The sequence below is a fragment of the Gymnogyps californianus genome, chromosome 18 (assembly GCF_018139145.2).
Source record: "Gymnogyps californianus isolate 813 chromosome 18, ASM1813914v2, whole genome shotgun sequence".
Taxonomy (NCBI): domain Eukaryota; kingdom Metazoa; phylum Chordata; class Aves; order Accipitriformes; family Cathartidae; genus Gymnogyps; species Gymnogyps californianus.
The window spans coordinates 6705543-6728912 of NC_059488.1; the positions used below are offsets into that span (position 1 = coordinate 6705543).

The window sequence follows — 23370 nt, forward strand, 5'->3', positions numbered from 1 at the left end:
ATGCTCTTAAGCAAAACCACACCTGGGCTATCTCTCAAGTAGTGAAGATTGCCTACATTTTTAGAAATGCTTCAACAGTGACATGGGGGGGAATCTGTGCTATTTTTGATGTGCTATCATAGGACCAGCAGAGCCAGTGCTCACTAGATTTCCTTGCATAAAGATACTGGAATTTAGGATGGAAATTGTCCCAAGGTGAAGGACTGTGAAAAAAGAGGCCGCGTTAGGACCCGTTTCTGGGCTGAAGCTACATATGGGGAGAGCACGAGGCTTATCAGCCCCAGTTTGGGCTCTTGTACAGCTAGGATCCGAGTGGAAATCACAAACAAGCCAATTTCCTCCGCTTGAGGTGCACGTGGGTCTCAGCCCTCTCTGCACATCTTTCTGATTCATGCAATTCTTGGGGAAAGGCCAGGTCAGCCATTTATTTTGGGAGGATTTATTCCTACATACAAAGGCTTAGCTCAGCTACACAACACACTAGCACTGTGACCAGGAAAACAACAAATGGAAATCCCTGGTATAAATGCGTTGGACTACCAGGACAGTGGCTTGGCAACAGCCAAAAGAACAAGGTTTGCAAGTAAGCTAGACACTTCCATCATTCCTCAGACCTACCACAGGTCTTCAGTGAGAAGCGATATTGCTAATGGAGCCCAAGCAAGTCACTGGGTTGACAGAGCAGCAGCAGGACCTGAAACCTCCAGAGCTAGATCAGGTAGCTTTCATGGCCTACGCATTTCCTCCGAATAAGCTGCTATGAACAGAACAGGTCCACGATGACATATCCAAGAACAATATATGTGTAGGGGAAACAGAGCACTTAAAGGCACTAACTGGTGAGGAATAAGAAAACTTTCAAACTAATGCAGATAAGGCGCCACTGCAGATCCTCTGAAGCTCTCCAAAACTGCAATCAGTCGTTTGCGGCTCTTGCATGCTGGCATGAAGTGGGTCAGCAAACCAGTCACATTCTCCTGTGACTGGACTCTCACAGGGCAAAGGAATGTAGACAAGCTGTCAGGAACATATCAAGGTGTGGAGTATCTCAAGCAATACAGTACCTTGTGTATGAAGTTCAGCACATAATTTGCTTTCCCAAATATGTTCACCCCTTCCCTTTCCAACTCACTAAGATTATCTTACCGTAGTTCAAGAAACCTTCCCAGCTGCATCCAAGATAGAATTTAGGATTCATATATATGTATATCTCTCCATTTGTGAACTCAAATCAGACTGAGTTAACCTTGTTGGTTAAGGTTTACAGAACTTTAATTAATATCATTATTAGTTATTCTGAAGGACTACATAGGGCTGTAAAATGTAGGTGATAATGATGCAGATTTCCAGTAATATCTGGACATGGAAAGCAAACTTTGCAGCTATGTTACACAGAGACATGCATTTCTCTCTGGAAAAAGTCCAGCAAGCACAGAGACCTTTATTTTTTTTCTTTAGATGTTTTACTGTATACTTAGAGTAGCAGAATTACTCGATATGTTTTTCTACATTTTCATAGCCCTAGATTATAAAAGTGAAAACTAAACTATATATTAGAGTTAATTTTTAGCAGCTTATTAGAAAGACTGAATTCTGATCACCTCTATTAGACTCCAGACCTGTGTATTCAGTGTTATCTGATAAATATCAAAAAAAGCAAACACAAAGAAGAAACAAATTTAACAGTTAATTTCAGTGTCATGTCATATGTGGCACAGTGCACATTAAAACACACACAGAAAATTGTGATTAAAACACAGGACAGGCATGCTGTAAATGTGCTTACCAGCTTGAGAGAAAGCTTCATGTAAAAATTGGAGAGATACAGGGTGGGGGGAGAAAGAGAAAAAACAACAGTGCATCAGTAGAAGAGGAACTTTTTCAGACTGATGTTACAATAAAATGACATATAATCCCCTTGCTGTTGGAAGGCAAAATGGGTAACACTAACAAATCTGTGCAAAAGTTCACAAGATGGGCCCAGCGTTATCAGTCAGCTGCGATTTCCTCACCAGAAACAGAAATGGAAAAGTGTTGTACCTCTATACATGTGCTTTAGCACTGCAGGTGAAAATCTGGCCTGGATTGCCTTACTTACAGCAGCTACAGCAACAACAGTGATCTCTTCTCATTACAGTAACATCTCTGAAGTAGAAAAAACTCACAACTTGCAAATGTATGCAAGTCACTTTAGATCAAAAATGTGCTGAAATGCAGTCACAAGCATCAGCCACTTTATGCAAGGGCTTAAGAGAAGGGGGGATAACACCTAGCCAAAACTCAGTGAAGAGGTAAGGTACAGCACTTGGCCTCCAGCGGCAAAAAGCACAACGGGATCTCCAGTGATTTCCTAGCTCTCAGGCCTATGTCCAAAGGACAACACCCCTGAAATATCCCTGTTGATTGCGTACAGTGCTGTCCGGGCAGTCACATAAAGTCATTCCATGTTCTTGAACAAGTCAAAAACAAATACTCAGCCTCAAACGTACTTTGGCTGTACAGTCAGATAAGGTCAGGACCAAGAAGGAGGGGGGGAAAAAAAAAAAAAAAAATCTCTTCTCTTTACACCAAATTGATTCTATGACAGCATGGTAAGACATTATTCAAGCTCCTTAAGCGATATACATGATCTAATTCTTCAAAAGTTACCACATTTCCTGGTACAGAGCCAAAACATTATCTTTCAGTTACTCTGGGAAAGTAAGACTAAAAAGAAGAGCGTATGCTTAAAGAGCCGACACAGCAGCATGCTGTGCCTCTGCCCTGCATCACTTGCACGTACAGCTCTCAGCAGCGCTGGAGGGCCTCAGAAACTGCCAGGTGAACAAATGTGCCCGGGCAGCCGACTACCAAAATTACCAAAGCCACTTCCAGTGTTGCAGGACGTTATGACAGCTGCAATTCAGAAGGTTTTCCAAGAGCTAGGGAGACTAACAGTGCTACAGCGCTTTTCTGTTCTGTGCCAAGGAGCACAAGTTAGCTGCTGTTCAAGGCACAAAATCAGATTTTAAAGGGAGAATCAAAACTGCACCCAGCCTCCTCCAGCAATCTGCACTGTGCCTGTCCTACCAGCTCTTTGGGGACAGTTGTGAAATGCTCAAACTACACAACAAACTTGTAAGTGCATAAATGCACGTGCTCGCTGTTAAAGACAGCTGAAATGTGAAAGTTGGAAAATGCCTCTCACTTCAGGCAATGAGCTGTACTGTGAGACTGCGGAACCTCTTTCCATTCTCCCTTATTTTACTACCAACAACTCCCAGGTATGGTGCTCTCAAACAGATGCTGCATTTTTAGCAAAAGCACAGTTCTTTAGGATTGGATTTAAAATAAAGGTGGCTCCACACCTGTGATGTTTTTGACAGCATGATTTAAGAAATACTCATTTTTCAAAAATAACAATTACCTTTAGTTACCAGAATTTGTACAGTAATACATGCCAACCATTCAAGGAAAATATATGGCCTTGAAATAAACAGTGAAATGTTCCATTTGAACTGATGCTTTCAGTGACAATGCAGCAGTTAAACTTCCCTCTGAAGTTCAGTCCATTAGGAAGTAAACAGATGATAATAATCACAGTGCAATGAAGAAATTCACTCAGCTAAGAGGCCATTAAAAAAAGCAAACCAAACCAATTCATTTGAGAGAATAATCATACAGGAAGGAGAAAGAATGAGCTAAAATATGCTGCTGAAGAAATTCAGTGTAGGCAGCTTTTGTTTGTGTAATTGCTTCAGCGCTCCTGTGAACTTTAGCATAGACATGATCAGCACAAATTGAGATCCTTGTACATATATACAGACAAGACTCATGGTGCAGAATAAATATTTACCTATGAAGCACTCTATAAAAGGCACAAATGTATGCTACATGCGCTAGTTTCTAAACACTACTCACTCTAAAGGCACTACACTACTGCAAAGAATCATCTGCATCAAGACTATTCTTTTGCTGTAAATTCAGCAAATTTGAAAGGGATTATAGACACTGTATGCCGAATTCTTATGCTGTTAAGTATGACAAAAATAGAAAACTTATTAATAGCATTTCCAAATAATACATCAGGGATTGTTATAACCAGTACAAATAACAAAGCAGATCATAGACTGGAAACAATGAAATGCTGAAATAAGTCATATTCACAGTTTTCCACTTCTGAAATGTATTGATAATTTTACATGACAGCGATTCAGTTTCTATACACAAATATAAGCAGACTGAAAATAAATCTGCATTAAACACTAAGTAACTACTTTTGTCCATTCTGTTGGGTTTTCACAGCTAGAAACTTGCTCACAGCTCCTGGGAGAACAGGGTCATTTTTCCCCCCAATGATCCAATAAATTACATTTCTTCAAAACGAGCAAATCTGTTTCAAGCTGTCAATTTAAAACAAGTCTAGCTTAGTCTTGCAGGGAAAAAATGAAGAGCCTAAGAGCCACAAGCTTCAATAACACATGAGAGAGCATGAAAGCCAGCAAGTCCATGTGTTATTAGACAGTCACGGACACTAACCTCACTTACAGAAAACAAGGTTGAAATACATCACTGGACTTCCATATAACCAAGAGGTAATTTTCTTTCTTAGTGGTCCTGTAACAATCTCCCCATGCTCTGCTTTATCCGAGTATCAGATTTAGAGGTCATATATCTTGATTCCATGAACTATCATCATCACAGAGAGTTCAGGGAAGCGTCAGAAAGCTGTAGGGAGTGCTCCACAGCCAAGGCACAGAACGTGTCGCTGCACTGCTGTAAATCAGGGGCTAACTCATGATGCTCAAGACTGCATTCATAAAATGTTTTAGAATAAGTGCATGGAACCTGTTTGTAGTACTTACTCTGAATTTCACAGGTCCAGCTACTTTAATTGCGCCAATTTCAGCATTTCCAGGACTAGCAGACATATCTTTCCTGCACATAATACGGTAAGCTGCAACTTGCCTCCCACCAAATTTTCCTTTTATCTTTTACAAAGCACATTTCCACAGCACACTCTTAACGGCGTTGTAAGTGGGGTTAGCGACTGTGTAGCAACGGTATGGGCTGATCACACCATACACGGACTTACAACGTATTCCCTAGCCTCAATGGCACACGTGGGTGTCCCTAAAGTCCTCTTCATGAGTTCTTTGTGAATATACAAAGACTGTGTCTGCTGGTGAGTCAGCAAGAGAAAACACATCCGTTACAGTGGAGACGAGCACGGCACCTCTGTGTTTACTGCTTCTACAGCAAAAGACAGCTTGGCATTTAACTAGCCTTTAAGTGCAAAGTGGAAGCTTCCTAGAAACTAGGCGAATATTAAGAGTTTAGCATTCTCACAAAAATCAGAAAATACCATATTTTTAAATGCTAGCTTAAACACGCAAGGTCAGAAAACATCTCTCTCTCTGTGCTAGAATAAACCATGGCTTTAATGACCCCACCCACCAAAAAATCCTGGTCTTGGCACAGATTTATACACTTACGTTACAATAACAAGTATTCCCAGGGGCAGAGAACAGAGCAGGTACGAGAGAGGGTGGTTTGTTTTGTTTGCTGTTTCTGCATGCTCACAGAACAACAAAGTACTGATCACCCAGGCAGACCAACAGCTAAGTGTCAAGGGAGAAGACTACACAGTATGTAACAGAGGCAAGACGGGAGGGTAAGGGAAAACATTAACTGGTGCAATGGAAATAAAATCACATTGTAATGAAGTCAACAACTTCCACTAAAAAGGAAACCACAAAAGTCCCTCCGTGTGCCTTATGGAACCATCCAGAGGGTGGAACTTGGGTAATGATAGTAATATCTGCGTCCCAGCTCCAGACCCGTCCTCTCTGCTTAATCACAACCCAGTCTCCGAGGTAAGCGAGAAAAGGCAAGTCCACGTAATGCCACACAGAGTAATTCAAAGGTGTAAGTTCTACCCCTGGATTTTGTTAGTTCAGAAATATTGCTCTTTAAATAAAGGTGCTGATGTTACTGCTGCTATAGCAATAAAACAAAAGAACACAAAATTAATATCAACTAGCTGAATACCGAGTTTTCTTTGTCCTCAAAATGGAATTAGAAAAAGCAGAGCAAGCATAAATGAAATTATGACTTATGTAAGTGGTTCCTCATTTTTTGTACTCTTCTGGCTTTAACTTCCCTAAAGAGACAGAGTTGATTTCAAGTGTTACACTACTTTTATACTGCCTTTTAAAAGAGATATTAGAAACAGCACTCAAAAACTGTGTAAAAGAGACTTTTTTCCCCTCCTCTTCTAGTTCTGATCCGTGATAAGTGCTGTAACAGTTTTACGGTATTCTCTATAATGGACATTTCTGCTGTTGGGGTTAGAAGAAAGAAACTTTGAGGAAAATACAAAAATGTGATTAGAAAGCCATTGACACTGACGAGCCAGCACCTAAATTTTTTTTTTTTTTTTTAAAAACAGACTAGGATTTCATATTGGCAGTGACCACTGATACTGGTGTTGGCACCTCTACATTAACCTTGCATCTGTTCTGAATTGTTCAGGCACCTGCTTCCTCCCATGAAAACAAGATTCATTGGACTTTTGGTTTGGAAGCAAAATTAAGACCAGACTGGACACAGGACATATCACTACTAATTATATAATTCATTTTAACAGTCACCAGTGATTTTTCCACTTTAGTTTTGCAATTTCTCTCTCCAAATGCAACTTCGGATGCTAAACCAAAACTTTATAAGGAAATTACTAAAACATACTGCCTCTCCAGACAGGTTCTGATATCAAAGATTTCATGGAGGAATTGTATGGGAATCCATTCACTCACTTATGTTTCAAGGATCAATTACAATGTGCAGTTCTGCTGGTGGTATTTATCCTGTTAAGGTCTTAGTATCTACTGGACTTGTTCATATTAAGTAGTTCCTTTTCATGCACTTCTTCCTTAAGCCAGTGCAAAAAAGGAGCATGATCCAGTTTGCTCTGAAATAAACAAACTGTTACCCTGGCTTCTGTAGGAGTTAACAGCTCAGTTTATCAACAAAGCCAGGAAGGACCCCCTTGACAATTTGGTTAAATTCCCTAAAATAATACTTAAAATCCCTTGTGGTCACCTTTACTGCAAAGTGTCTGGCTGGAGTAGAGTTTTGCCTCTGAACAAAACCAGCAGTGCGGAGACAATATTCAGAGCAAATGAAATTATTCAGTGTCCAAAGCCAAACACCCGTTACACTGTGCTGTCCTGCTGGCTCCCCGCACGACCTTTCCGAAAGTTGCTTCACTGATGTACTCCTGGACAGATCAAATGTTCTTCTGTGTAGGGGAGAGCTGCCCTCTACATCCTCCTAATTTCCTTGGTAACATCACAATCCATTTGCTCCTGAGCAAAATTCAGATGCTTTTGGATTTGAGAGGGGGATGGAAAAGAATTGAGAAAAGGAAATCTTAGAAAACTTAATATGGTAAAAGCAGAATTAACAGTATTATCTGGCTGTACTGAATATAAATGGGGTCATATCAACTACATCAGCTAAAGCAAATGCCAACCACTCATTTTTCATCTGACAAATTAACAGGATTTGGGGGTGGTTCTTGATTTATTTTTTGCCTGGTTAGAATTTTTTTATTTTTGAAGGTCGTATGGCACTTTCATGATCTTTTAGTCTGACCATTTGTATAACACAAATCACCAAGGACCTATGAAATGTGAACTTGACAAATTTTCAAATCAGACGGAGCAAGCTGCCAGAGCTTTGCAGCCCCTCCTACTCCATATTTCTAGATGAACCAAGTGGCCTGAATTCGCCCCTCTGGAAAAAGAGACGATGATCTGAATACTGGCCTCCAACTCTGTGGGCGAGTCAGGCAGGAAAAGTATTTACATACAAACATCCTGGTAGCTAACAGGGGAAGGAAATGAAATAGAAAGAGAACACAGTGAAAGGTTTAAATGAAGATTTAGCAATAGCCTTTCCTTGCACATTTTTAATGAACTTGTCAGCAGAAATTTGAAGGATTCCAGAGAAGACTATAGGAAATTGTTCTCATTATCTCACCTTTCACACAAACCACTTAAAACCAATACGGTACGCAGAATTCTTAAGACTTGCTTGGACTTCTCAGTTAATACATAAAATAATGGCCTTTCTTCAGGAAATATTAAAAGCAATTAGTCATAATTGCTTATACGGCCAAATACTCACTAAATAAGAATTTGTACATTTGAAATACAAACTTGTGAAGTGCCCAGGGAACTATAAACTATTATTTTAAAATCAATTTAGAAATATTCAGCACTATTTTCAGTATTCTGTTCCGTGAACGGCACTATTGGAGCACTAGATTGCAACACAAACCCTCACCTTCAGCAGTGCCGTACTGTCAGAAGTGTCTCGGTGCTACCCCGTATGAAGACGACTGCCAGATGCCCCCCCGCCGTAGCGGCTGTCACCAAGACAGCCACTACCTAGCACATCCTCTGGGTCTGCTGCTGCAGAAGTCAAATTGAAAGACTGTCTCCCCCCACAAAAGCCATGGAGAAAAGATGCTCTGAGCCAAACGGCAACTGAGGGAAGGAGGTACATTTAGAGAACCTGCCTTTGGACAACTTAGAAACTTCCCGCTTCCCCAGTGAAATGTGATTTTTTGGGTTCTGAATGTCCCATTAAATGGCAATTCCCTAGCAAAGAACTGAAAACCACTCAGTATAAAACATCTTTTTTAAAAATGTACTGTCTGTAACCAGATGAGACAACGTATTGTTTACAGCACTGTTCTCAATTCTCTGTAACTAACCACTGAAGTTCCCCACTGAAATCATCTCTACTTTTATACAACTCCAGCCCTCAGCCCTAAATGTCAGTGCAGTCCCTGGAGCAGAATTTGGACTTTTTCAAGTAGTCACTTCCTTGCTGTTACAGTGTGCTCTAAAAAAACGTTTTAAAATACTGAACACTTGTGTCTCCTTCCTGTCATTTTTATAGGAGGAAATAATTCTAAGGATCTTAACCTAGGAGCCAAAGCCATGCTATGCCAGCAATTCTTCAGCACGACTGTGCCACGTGCAAGCTTCTCGGAAGATAAAGTTGTCTTTTTGTTTGAAAAATGGAAAATTTTATCTCAGGGACCTGTCATTTTACTTACTGCTTATGAAGACCACCAATGAGAGCATTTAATTCAACACAAACTCTTCAACATCAGTTTACCAATATAGCCACAGCTGCTGTCAGCAACAGGAACAGAGCAGCTGACCTGGGAAAACTCAGGCCATGTTTCCTACCCTATCAGCAGCAAAGGAGACAGGGACACTGAACTTGTAACAGCGGTGATGTGTCACAAAATGTTGATCCAGTTTGATCTAGACCCAGGTGAATCCCCAAGGTCAGCCATGGAGGCTTTCAGCTGCTTTGCACCATACAATGCATAAACTGGCATCTAACACACTGCACTTTGGCTGCTGGCAGGGGAAAAACCCAAACCCTAATCCTGCAGAACCTCTCGTCTATGTTTTGGAGCTTACATACTAGACTGATAAAGCTTTTGCACAGAGAATATAATTTTAAACTGTGCATCATAGCACTGGGAAGTGAAAGTCAGTTCAGAAACCAACAAAGTCTGTGGACTTAATGGGAAACACCCAGAAAAAGACGTTCTGGCCTACAATTCTGCATGCTAATGTATGTAGAGAAGGCTGCAAGGACCAAGCATGGAACTTGAAATTTTTTTTCCTAGCTTTGCTACGGTTCATCACAAAGTTTAGCAAACTCTCAGTTAATGTCTTTCCTCCATAGTTTGCAAGAATGGCAGCTATTACTGGCTATTACAAATAGTTTTTCAACTTGGTATTTTTGCAAAGATTTCATTGACATTTAAAGTGTCAAGAATAAAAACTGTGAAAAAAAATTTAAAATTAATTAGAAAAAAGTTAAAGAGCACGGCAGAATTTTAATTTTTCTATGGACACTTGAAAAACTGTTAAACCCACATCCTCTGCTCAAGGAGGCCCAAAGGCAGACATGATAAACAAACTTGTTGGGAAGCAGGATTTCTTAGGCTCTCTACAGGAATCAATTCAAACCTTCCTATCGTATTGAAACTTCATGTTGCAGGGTGCAGCTAAGGTCCTTGAGAAGTGTCAGCCCCAAATATTTAGAGCCAACTGTAATCGAGGTAGCTGCAGGGAACATTAAATTCAGTCCCCTGTCCCCCCCCAGTCTCCACCCACATGGCAGTCCTGGTTTAAAGCACACATGTATCATATAAACAACTTTATTACCACCTAGAATCAGTTCACCTTTCACATCTCACCTGTTTTCTTAAGACTCAGACTTACTAAGCAAGCTAACATTGCAGCACTTGAAACATGAGCTGAGGCTGAGTCTCTGGAACAGAACTTGCACACAGAAGCACGCTTGGCCATAAAATACAGGGAAATCATCCTCCCACTACTACAGCAAGAGGCGTCAGATCATTTCAGGGAAATGCCTGAACTTGCACCAACTGAAATCAGGAGAATTATTTTCTAGAATCTCCCCCAATTTAGTCTCCTCCTTCTGACACAGACATTGAGCTGAATCCACCCTGCAGAGAGGAAAACTTCTCACATTAAGGTAGACAACGTGCAGCATCAGGATCAGAGTAAACCTCTGCGTGGTGCTCCTCCAAACCTACTCTGCCACAGACATACCCAGGGCTACTAAATTAATGACTTCGACTTCTACGTGAGTATTACTTAATGTTCAGCTCTTCCTTCCATACTTTGGACAATCCCTCCTCCCCAGAAAACCTGAATGGGTAATTCCATCAGCAACTGTACTTTTTGTGGTTTCGTTGTGGGGTTTTTGACTACAAATGGCTTTATAGGTTGGGATTCCTTGGATTTGTCTGCATGTTATGATAAAACACAATGGATTCATTCACAAAACAAAACAAGTTTTACATAACAGAACGTGCAATAAAAGCGCAAGAAAGAAAGAAAAGAGAAAGACAGAGAGAGAGGTATCCAGAGGAGAACTTACCCCGCGCTTTAGGCTCCTGAAGCAGTGGATTTTGGGTTTGGAGGTCATGAACTCGTTGAAGCGATGGGAGAGGGGTTCCTTTTGCTGCTTGGGAGACTGGGGGCCGTTGGGAACAGCAGAGGGTGAGGCAGAGGCAGGGGGAGGAGGAGGGGGCTGATGGGGGGATGTTAAAAGGGACATAAGCTACGTATAAGAGATGGAGAAGTGACAGAATAAAAACCAAAATAAAAAGATAAAACACAAAACGAAAGTAAGCATCAAAACCAATATTTGAAATCCAGAGAAAAAAACAATTAAATAATTAAATATTAAAGGCCATGGTTCAAAAGAGGGGGGAAAGCGGTATTTAAGAGTTGTGTTAAATGAAGAATGTGGTAAATGGAAGTTTTAGTAAGTGATACAACAGAAGAGTAACACAAAAGTATTTTGACAGGAAGCTCATGCAGACTCTTCCATGCAGCGCTATCCCCATAAATTGCCCTGTTCTTGCTCTGTGGACAGCTCGGAATAATGCATATGGATAGAGCTTTCAAATACCTGAATTTAAATGGATCAGATAAGGAAGGTACCTTAGTGCCCAGTAGCGTTTCTATTATCTGGAAAACAACAAACCACATTCCTTCCTGCTTTCAAATCATACCTCAGTAATGTGCATCACACTTCACTTTTACAAATTATTCTATGAATTTGCTCAGGAGTTAGTCCTGGGTTTTGTTTCTGGCTACACTGATGTAAGCACCAGACAGCCGAGTTCTCTCTCATACCAGCACAACAGGAATGACCCATTTTGAACCGGTAGATTTTTTGACTCTGTAATTAAAAGAAGTGGTTTGGTAAGCGTCAGAGCAAGGGTGACATCAAAACAACAAAGCTACTCTGGGCTTCCATCAGTGTTAGTGAAAACCGATTCAGTCCAGTCACCCTGACACATTCTGGTAACCCCAGATAAATGCTGCCATGCATTATGGTGTAAAATATGACAGTGAAATGAAAAAGGTTTAATGGATACATAAGTTAATATGGTCTTTTAAAAAGTCAACTGCTCAGTTAGTTATGCTCCGTTAGTTGTGCTTAAGAAGAATGAATCGCAGCAATTCCTTGTTCCCAGCCACCCAACTGCTGAACCCAGTGCACAGACTGAAAAGATAACGCAAATGAAAAGCCAAGGAGAGTTTTAGAAGTGTCAAAACAGTAATGCCACATTAAAGCTTCCCAAAAGTAACAATGTTAGTTCGCACACATGGCACTAGGTAAGTGGTACACAATTCCTTCTCTGAGTTAGGAACAGAAGTGGACCATGGCAGAGACGTGACAACTAAAGTTAAATTAATATAAAAACTGCAACATAATTAAAGAAATTATACAAGAAAAAAATTAAAGATATAAAGAAACTTAAGTAACCAAAGACTACAACAAAACACAACATTAAGACATCAGTTATTAACTTTCTGAATCTAAAATTCTCTTTAAAAAATTGTAATTGCCAGGATTACTAGACAAGACAGAGGTTATTGACTATAAACATACCAGCACCAAGCTCAAGTTTGCAAATCAGTACCTTATTTTTCTTGATGAATGGCCACAACTTGCCCTTGGATTTGCCACCAAACTTCGGCTCAGATTTCCCATCCCCTCTGGAGTTGGAAAGGCTGGATTCTGAGACAGTCCGCTTCATCGGCTGCGTGAAATCCTCAAAGTCGACATCTCCCGGAGGCTCGAACCCTGATTTAAAGGCTTCTATTACCAGCTGCGAATCCTGGAATGGGACAGATCCAGTACAAGTATAAACATCTCAGGTGAAGGCTGTCATCAAGTTGGTGGCACAGAAAAACAGTACAAGGACAAGAAAGCTCGTCTGTGCAGGAACCAACCCTTACAATGACCACTCTCATTCCTGGGAACGAATACCCTTCCAGAGCCCAGGACCAATAGTAGTCTCTCTACCTTCTGCTCCAAGATCAGGGCACTTTTCTTAGACCTATTTTCACTATCATGATGTGCTTTAAAAAAAAAAAAAGGTACCTAGGCACAACATAGTATCCTACCAAAACAAGGCACTCTGATGTGTAAAATTTAATACTCCCAGATACTCATGTGATAAATACAGTTAAGAACACAACAGCCACCCCACACAGAACAAAAGTTGCCAACCTATATCAGTCAGAATGTATTACAACTGGGAACATAAATGGCTACAATCTCAGTTTCATAATAGACGTCTAAATAAACAATCAATCTATGGAAATAAAGCAGGTGAGCTTTAGTCTCAAATAGTCCATTATTCCTGTTCTGAAACTCTAGCCCATTTTGCAAAGGTATCACTGAGACCAGTCATTACTCAAAATACCAACAGATAAAAGCAGAGGACTACGGTCTATTTAGGAAAATAAAAAATATATAACTATCATTAAAGCATAGGTCATTGTAGTTAACTAAAGATGATGCTTAGGAAGAGTACACTCAGGTCTCCTCACTCCGACCTTCTACTGAGCTGCACAACCCCTGAGTCTGACCACAACCTAGTTTCGTTTCCAACACAAAAAAAATCAAAATTTTGATACAAACATCTTTTAAAAGCTTTTTCATGTTTACTGGTGAAAATGACTAAGAGCTTATTATTAACTTTACTGACTAGAAAAGCAATCATACTTCAGTAACTGAAGAGATAAGTGACTCATAACAAAGATTTAAGGTATAGAATTGCTGGGCATGCAGCTGTAAGCAAACTAGTGGAAAATCCCAATAAATACTCCTATATAAAGGAGCTCTTGAGTGATCATACTGCCACAAGTTGACAAGTTGGTGCTTGTGAACTCAGCTACAGTAAATGGCAGGAGTTTCTCTTATGAGCTTTACCTAACAACTGAGCAGTCCAAGATCATGCAAGTAGCCCGTCACCTTGGTGCAGGCAGTGGCTGGGAACTCCACGTGCTGTCATTAAAGCCACATTCCCTTTTGGCACTACTAGCAGTGCTAGATGCAAGTCAGCCACACACTGGCTGTATGCTGTGTACAATGGTTTTGCTCTTTTTTTTTTTTTTGACAGAGGGAAAAGAAAAAAAAAAATCAAAGCAAGACCAATATATAGCATTTTTCCTAGTCAGGTCTACAAACACAATTAACTATACATAAGCTCAAATTCAGACTTCAGCTTGCCAAATGCATTTAAATCTAATGGACTCAGAAAAAATATATTTTAATACACTTCTCATCTACTTGACTTCTTGGGAAGAGAGCTTTTTATGTTATACTGTTCTAAGAGTTTTCTTCTAAGATCATTAGAGAAACTGTGCCACAGCACACAAATATCTTATTAGTCTCTAGAGAAGAGCATCACCATCCTGTTCAGATAAAAAAGATGAACTTGTTGCTTTGAAGGCATTTAACAGATTCTGCTTATGTCCGTAGGTAAAACGCTACTCATGAGAAATCCAGTGGGATATAAACATACCCAGAGGCTAGGCTCAATTGAGCAAAACACAGATATAGGAAAAGCTTTGTAAAAGTCTTCATGGGATTGTGAAGAAAATTAAGATTTAAGATCCTCAACCTATCAGGTGCACTGTGAAATTCCTACACAACTTTTAGGGAGCCAGAACAACACTTCCCATTATCTCATCCTATAGTTGGACATTAAAACTTCCTGAGATCTAAACATTTGAAGAGATTTTTAGTAATAGTCGTGAAAGCAAGCTGAAGAAAGAAGAGAGAAGACACTATAAACATACACAAGGTTACATTAAATACTCTATTGGTATTTTATCCTATGCATGGAGCTTTTCATTCTTCCCCTCTTAATTTTACAGTGTTCCTTCCATTTAGTCAAAACATCCTTCCACTACAATGGAACTAAAAATAACCAGCATGCTCCATATATCACAGAGATAATGTCGTAACAGGAACTCCAAAGTCCATAACAAATTAATTTTATCTGCTGCTAGAGCCTTCTGAAGCAGATTCTGCATAGGTTCACCTAGCAGTCGTTACAGCTTACCCTTGCAAGATGATCTCTGTGTTGTCTGAGTTGTTAGAAAGAGGTCATGAAAAAGCAGCATATTTACAATTGCATTAGAAACACAGGGCTATCAGTATTCCCAGCTAAATCCAGACAGTTTCTATTGCTATTAGCGGGAATTCTGTACACTTCAGTGAGGGCATAAAGCAATCCTATTTACACAGTTGCAAATTTAGTAACTAAGCCTGAAAGACTGGCCATTTTGCAAGCTGGCATGAGGCAGAACTTTAATATTTAAGCTGCAGAGAATATAGAAAGTATTAAATCTGTCCCATATGTCATTCTGGTTCTTAACACTACCCAACGAAATAGGGGCCCTGGAAGAAAAGTGATCTTCCAGAATCCTGCTAGCATCCACAGGGGGAGGGAACACGGAGCTGGCTGTGGAAGGGAAGCCTGTTAGCAGTTTGCACTTCCACAGTTTCAAAGTCACTACAGAAATACATCCTTCCTTACTATTGTGCTACACAATTCTGATGCTAGAAATCATAGCGGTTCACAGATACCATAGGAACCCCACCTTCATAAACCAATCTTCGTAATAAGCCTACCCGAAGCTGAAAATTGATTATCAAAAAGCTCTGAGATATCTACGTGAAGTGCAAAGTTCTGCTGCTTTTATTTTGTTTTTCCATTTTAAACAGTAATGCCTTACCATCAGCTGGTAATATTTTACTGACAGCAAAAAAAGCTGCAGAACTTGCAGGTTCTTACATCCTTTCAGCTAGAGTTGACACAGAGTTTGGTACACAAGGTAAATTACTAGAATTGGTGTTTTCTCTATCTATTTATTTATCCTTCTTTCTTTCTGACCAATGCATCTTCTATATTAGTTGTGGTTGCTCCATTTAAAGCCCTGGTTTCTGAACTGAAGTTACTGCACAAAGAGCGGAGCTTTCATTTAACCTCTCCCCTTCTTCAGTAACACTGTATGTGATAGCTGGGTAGAAAAAGTGAAAATAAAACCAAAGGATACCAAGAGCTAAATAAGAACTCCAAATGCATCACTGCCTTTTGTCAGTGTCATAGTGTCTGACCTTATACATTTCAAGTTTGGTGACACCGTACTTTTGTTTATGATTACCAGATCCTGGAGATCTCCTCCCAGCTGGGAAACACATGTCTCTGTGGGCCCCGAGTTTCACACAAAGCTTTTCCTGCTCAGCAGGCTCTTGGTTTTGCTCACCATCGTACTAGCTATATTATCACCAGCTGTCCTTGCATTCAACTTTCCTGGAATCTGACCTCATTTTCAAAGTTGACTACAGCACAGATCTGGTTGACTTTCCTATCCAGAGTTTTTCAAGCTTGAAAAAGATGAGTAAAGGAGACAAAGTTCAATTTGAATCTTTCGAGGAAAAGGAGAAACTCTCCTGATGGTAGCCTAAGAGAGCCCAAACTTGCTTCTTAGAACGTTAAGCGATGAGACAGGAAAGGTCTGCTGTAACACTCTGCATTAGTGGCAAAAGCAGTACATTATCTGGAAATAAAGAAAGTACAGCTCTAAAATTGCTACTGTGTACACCTATGGCCATCCTTATAAAGTGGCAGGACCTGCATGCTCCAGAAGGGCAGGAACAAGCGTATCACTTTTATCAGAATCAAGAAAGTTAGCAACTACTGTTCCAGAGACAAAAAAAATCCTTGATGATATTTAAGAAAAAAGAACCCCTTATGGACATAACTGTTTTCCAGATAGAACACGCTAAACCCTTTGTAATTGTTCAGATATAATGGATTTGGTTAAATACATTTTTGTTAGCATGGTGTTTACAGGAGATCCCTTAGTTATCAATGCTCAAAGCCACCATCTTCTAATGTCATACTTCTGCACATGAGCCATCAATCTGAGTTATCTGTGTGCAAGAAAGACTAACTCGAACATAAAATTCACAGTGATTCAAACACCTAGCTTAAGCCTTGTATGTGTTTTGCTAAGACCTCACTTGAAGATTCAAGCAGAGTGCAGGCTTAGATACAAATCTCCCCACACGATTTCACCATGCAGCACCAAAAGCCGTACCTCCGGAAGGGGACGTTGTTCTAACATGGGAATCTGTGCCCCAACTCCCCCTTCTCCCACCCTGAAAGAGTAATTTTCAGATTCCTTGGTTTCCTATGCTGCTCTCTGTGAGAGCAATTGCCGAGCAGGAAGTAGTGGATTCATTTCAAAACTTCAGCCTCAGGCTTATGCTGCCAATTAATGGCAGTCTCCAGGCTCTGGGCACTGAATAGCTCAGAAAAGATTCCAGTGAAAAAGACGTATGGGAAATTCAAACAGCCAGCAAGACACATGCTGTTTGTATTTGAAGCACTAACGTGATCCATGAGAAGGGCTGAAAGAGCAAGCAGAAACTTCATTTACAAACGGAGCAGATCATTCTCAAAACAAAATAGAAAACACAGCTGCCCTTCTGCTAACTGTACATCAGGAAGCTCAACCGAACTCTTTATCAGCCTTTTTATCAGGAAGGCTTCTTTTTACTCCTACAGTGATGTTCAGAAATAAAGATTTGCGAGAGCTCATTTACAGATTGCTAGCAAACCTCAAATCTGCAAAGAAAGATTTTACAGTAAAGCAGAAATTTTGCCAGAGTTGTTTGCAATAATTTATGTAGCCAATACTTTAAATACTTCCATTATTATAAAACTAACTGGAATGAAGACATTTCTGTAACACTCAGTTTTCTGACTATTAGACATAGAAGCCATCCGAATAATAATCACCAATTCTTAGGTATCTGGAATTATGTCCACCATCTTCCTTATTCTACACAGAAGCCTAGTTTTCAATTACAGTATTTCAAAAAGTAAATATCCTAGTAAAAGGAGAGAATACTCTTAAAAGAAAAAAAAGAAAAATAGAAAGTATGGCAGTACAGGCATTTCTGGGTGTTAAGTAGATTTGGGAAATAATCTAGGCACATCCTGCCTCAAACAAAGTATCCTGGCACAAGAAGCTATTCTTTCTTTTAGTTCTATGATTATAAAGCTCTGGTGCTGCAGCCTGGACCCAGGATTTAAGTCTCCACATATAAGTGATCAATACTAAAGATGACAGTCAACAATCCAAACAATGCAACACTTACGTTCTTGTGATCAATTGATTCTGCAGCCTTTGTTATTTCATCCAGACACTTTCCAATGATAGGGATCACTTTGCGGTCAACCTCTGCAAAAGTTTTCATGGATTCACCTATCCTCACGATTCTTCTTTCCTCCATCTCTTGTATTTTCTAAAACATTACATTTAATTCACATCAAATATCAAGATTAACTTCACGGTTTCAACCAATTTTTCTCCCCAGCATACATCAGCTGCTTTAAAATTTATATATATAAAAATATATTTTTAAGAACAAACTAGGACAGCTGTTCTCATGAAGGCACCAAGTGATACTGTCCCCTCAAACATCAAAATGCCATTCTAAAAGTAATCTCTGTTACTATTACTGAGAATTTTTCAATTAACATTTTATGTTTAAAAAATGCTGATTTGGCAGATCCCCAGCTTTAGACTTTTGTACGGATGACTGCTAAGGCTTTTAAGAGAATTTCTGCAACAATATATTCTTTCATTTTCTGCACATGTTCTGAAAGGTCTTATTTTCATTCCACTGCAGAATCCAAGCAAACAAAAATCTTGATGTCTCCCCTTCTCCTTAGAAGGTAATTTTTGGTTTACAGGCAGTCCTATACATCATGTATTGTTCACACCAGGGCTTCTCAACATATGCTCCCCGTTGTTCAATGGATTCAGTGCCACGATCTCCAGCATCTACTCCATGGGCCTTGTTTACAACAGAGGGAAACTGGATGTGGCATAACGCTATTATGACAGATTATAACAGGATACAGAAAGGCACGAGCAGGAACGGCCTGTTTCACATTGGACTGCAGGAATCCTATGGAGCATTCTCAATTTAAAAATCCCCATTGCCTTGACTGACCCACAAGCAACATAAATCCTTTACAAAGCAACTTATTTCAACATCTAAAAGAAAGCACTAGAGCTTACCGGTGCCCTGGTAGTGAAAAGGATACATCTGCAGTACTTTAAGCATGCTCACCTACAAACCAGAGCACTTACCAGATCTAGCTTTAAATATAAAATTTTTGCAATATGTTTGTATCTGATGTGAGAGATAATTTATCTCAAGACATTGGTTTGAAATACCATGAAGCAAAAGAGGAGGTGTCCATTTAGCTAAGAAGTTCCAGCTATGGATAAGAAAATGCATATTTGCTATGTAAATATCAGTTCTTTCTCATCAGATGATAAGCATGTGACATTTTCTCCCTTAAAGAGATTGTATTTTCCACTTCTGATGCTTATGACCCATTACAATGGAACATTCATTTAGAACTTCCGTTCTACTACATTAATTTCTCTTCATTCAGTCAAGCACAAACTCAGATCTTCAGTCAGTATAAATCTGATGGCTTTTTTGTTCTTTCTCTACAGCCTTCCTTTAGGCACCCTAAGACATAATCAGCAAGCTTGCTTAAACCCTTTGACATTCACTACTGCAGAATTATTGTGGTTTAAATTTAAACATCTGTGAAGTCTGATTTGAAGACAGGTTATAAAGGGCTGTGAGGCTTTACAGATGTAATGATGCCCAGTTGACTCCTGCCCCAACAATGCAAATAATGCTCTCATTCCCCAGCTGCATGGACACGAGAGTTTAACAGAGAAAGACTGTGAGGATTCCAAAGACTATCGTAATCTGTCATGACAATTCAATGTCACCTTTCTCATATATTATTGATCACTTGATATCTAGTCTAAGAGAAAGGGACAATTTATCCTACCAAGCTTTCCATCTCTTGGGTTCGCAGACTGCATATAAAATTTGCTAACAGCGACAAAAATCACCAAAAAGTAAAAGACAGGGTCATAGAATTGAGGTGATGTGCAATACGCCCCTCTGTTCTTATCACAAGATTATGAGCTACTCTAGATCAGTGCTAGTGACTCTTACCTGGAAGATGTTTGGTACGTGTGTGTAGTAATGATCATGCTGCTCACTGTTGAACTTCTGTAGAGTAGAAGAATATTCTGCTTTGCTGTCTTCTGCCATTTGATGTCGTAGCTGGGCTTGCTGTCTTGCCTAAAGAAATGCCAAAAGAAATTTATAATTTATACTACATGGAAAGTAATTGCATTGTGTTACTCCTCATCTCACTGTCCTTACCAGTAGGCAGCACAGGAACATTAGCATATGGGTCTCTCAACACTTCAGCTTTTGGTTTACTCGTATTTTGTAAAACAGTTCATCTACGTCAAGCATAAGCCTGCAGTGTGCACACTGCTGCTGTTCTTTTCTTGTGTTACAACATGCTATTTCCATGAACCATTTTGCATTCCATGAACAACCTCTCTTCGTACTGCATGTAAAACACCGAAACAAGTTTGCCCCTCTACTAGCCCACTTAACAGGCATGCACGTTTTCTGTATGTGTGTGGACGCTTCTTGCTCTGCCGTATGCCCTGTCGGATGGCACTTGCTTTTCTCTAATGAACTACTTACCTGTTGGCTAGCAGTATTTTGGGGGGAAAAGAGAAGTGACAAAAAAAAAAACCAAAATGGTTTTGTCTCATTTCACATGCCTTAGCCAATATAATCATGACAAAACATCTTAACTCATGCTCCCACTGTGCTCTCTGCAAAGTCCGTTATCTACACCTCCTTGAATAGCGCTGGCATGAAGTACACAAGGAAAGGGGAGCCTGAGTAGCAGCTGAGACACAACTCCCTATTTTTACCCACACAGATGATTTGCTTTGCTACCCAGCATAGCAGAGCTCTGGGCAATTAACCTCACTTCTTCCCCTAGAACAATCTGTCCCTGAGTGACCCTTTTATACTTTCAGATTCCTCCCCTTACAATTCAGCTTCCCAAGGCCTTCTGTCATCTGTTTCACTGCCCAATATTATTCCCTTACTGTCTGTCCCATCTGTTTACTTCAGTTGCCTTTTCCTCCCTTGCTGTTGGCCTTCGTACAGCAACTCTTCCTTCTCTTCCCTTCCTACCCAGCTCCCTGCACCCATATGCCTTCACTCCCTGTCCTGCACCCACTTGTAGAAACTACCCCTCCCTCCCACTTCGCATTCACCCGGCCGGAGCTCTGCTGCTCACCCTGCTCCCACGCGGCCCCTCTCCACCCTGCCCGCTCCCACCAGCTCCAGCAGAGCCTGCTCCACAGCTGTGGACCAAATGTTTGCTCCAGTGAGAGCTTTGCCATTGATCGGAGGGAGCCCAGGACTTGGCTTTGTACATCTAAACTATCCTGAGTTTGCACTCATTTTTTTGGCGCTCACGGAGCCTCCTCACCCTCTGCTGCCGACCTAGCCCTGAACAGTGCTGCGAGCGTCCAGAAAGTGTTATGTTCCAATCACCCCCCTCAATTTCAGAATAACCCCTTTAAGAAAAGAGAGAGAAAGACTGCTTTAAAAATTATTTAAAGCATTTTGGGGTGTTTCAGGGAAAACAGCACAACAAATAATTTTAGCATATTCTAAGTGGGCTCCCATTAAAAACAGTTCAGGACAGGGTTATTCTTTGAACTGTTCCAAGCAGACAATAGTTTCCCGACAATAAATCCATGAAATACCAAATCATGGAACATTTTAGTAATCATAACTGGAAGGTAACAAATTCTGCCAGAAGGTTTCAAATCTCAATTTGCAAAGAAATAGGCTTCCCTCCCATTTGTCCAGCTCGCACATCTCACCTAATAATTTATTTCACCTCAATTCAGCTATTTCTTTTGTAAGCACAGTCAATTGTAGGAATTTCCTAGATCCCCTTCACATTCTTTCTACAAAAATAACTCAAGCACAATGAGAAAATGCTGGGCACTGAGTGCATAACAGGAGATGAAACAGCAGCATCAAATGGAAAAGACTGCAACTATAACCAAATAAATAAATCCAATAAAAGACAGACTTTCAACTTTGCTTGTTCCCCGGGAGTTTTAACTGTCCACTAACTCCTGTAAAGGATGCATATATAACTTCAGAAAATTTACCTGCTGCAATGAAACTCCAAGAAGCCATATCAATCATTTTTCTGCCCAAGTGCTATATAGCTTATTAAACTTTATCATCCACACACTCATATATAGCTACATTAAATATGAGTGGAAAACAATATAGCCTTGTACTACAAACACAAATTTACCAGCAAAACAAAGTCAGCCATGGAAAGGCAGACAGCTGTAAGAGTAATGTACGCTTCTCTCCCAACCCCTTCCTCAAGTCCCAGCTGCTACAGATCAATATCCATTTGTGAGGCCCATTCTCTTCATCTACCTAAGAGCAACCCATTGTTCGAGCCGACTTCTACAACAGCCCCAGTCCCACTCATACAGCTGTGTCTTTTTTTTTTTAATTTTAAATAGTGCAACTCAGGAATTTGTCCCTTGACTCTATTGTTGAAGCAGAAAAACAAGTAATCCATTATTACACATTTCCAGGCAGATCCAGCAAACATTAAGCCATCAGAGATCATTTTCATGAGCAAGCTCATTGGTGGGATATGAGCAAAGTAACTTTGAGCTAAATGTATACAGGAGTAGATGCTCGGTTTCCAAAACGATCTCAACTGGCCCCAAATAAGAGGCGGCAGCCGATGAGTAAGTAAAATTGGGTACATTCCAAAACCAAGAATTTTGGTATGAGAGCCCCAGTGATGTTTTGTTTCTCCTGGACATTTAATGCATTTGGCAAGCTTCAAACAGTTTAAATATTTTTCCAATGAGGTATTTGGATCTTAAAATAAAAATATTAAAAAAGTCTAGAATTTTTTTATTACTTCATTTGAGTATGTCACTTACTCTAACATCATCACTTCTAGTATTAACAGAATTATATTTTATAGCTAGGTTCCTGCACTCTGCTGAAGCACAGAATGATAAAAACGAGTTGATGACATTAAGTTTCACATTCAGAGTAATGGATGCAGTAGCCTGGAGCCGCACAGAGTCACAGGAGCTGCTTCAGGAGTAATTTACAGTTGAGCTTTACAGAAAATAATTTTTGCCTTCTTTACTGCTCACTTGTGCATGCAAACAGCTTCAGAGAAGGTATTTTCTTGGCTTCTTAGAGTTAATGTTAAAATATTTGCTCTGAACAGTATTTTCAGGAGGAAAGGCTTTGGAATAATTGGTCTCTGGAAAACCAGACCATGACTTCAGATATAAGAGGATGATACTGTGATGCAGCTTTCAGTCAACATACTCCCTCCTTCAACTGGGCAGGGATGACTGAGCAAGAGCTCACGTTTTCCAGCACCACATGTGAAACCACGATCCAGATCTTCTACAGACTGCCAGATTACTCAATTGTAAGAGATGTCAATGCTAG

The 23370-nt window shown here is 40.1% G+C and overlaps 1 protein-coding gene across 6 annotated transcripts in view; it reads right to left on the bottom strand.

Annotated features, from left to right (window-relative positions):
- The window catches only part of FNBP1 (formin binding protein 1), a 99593-nt gene that overhangs the window by 11848 nt on the left and 64375 nt on the right, over positions 1-23370 (bottom strand). For 2 of the 6 annotated variants that reach the window (XM_050907749.1, XM_050907748.1), the window contains exons 7-11: positions 19984-20112; positions 18088-18234; positions 12542-12739; positions 10984-11166; positions 1787-1801 (exon numbers count right to left, since the gene is read on the bottom strand). In XM_050907749.1, coding sequence (XP_050763706.1) covers positions 1787-1801; positions 10984-11166; positions 12542-12739; positions 18088-18234; positions 19984-20112 — 672 coding nt within the window. The remainder of the gene's footprint in view (positions 1-1786; positions 1802-10983; positions 11167-12541; positions 12740-18087; positions 18235-19983; positions 20113-23370) is intronic. The other 4 variants (XM_050907751.1, XM_050907750.1, XM_050907753.1 and 1 more) reach the window with 2 other exon arrangements.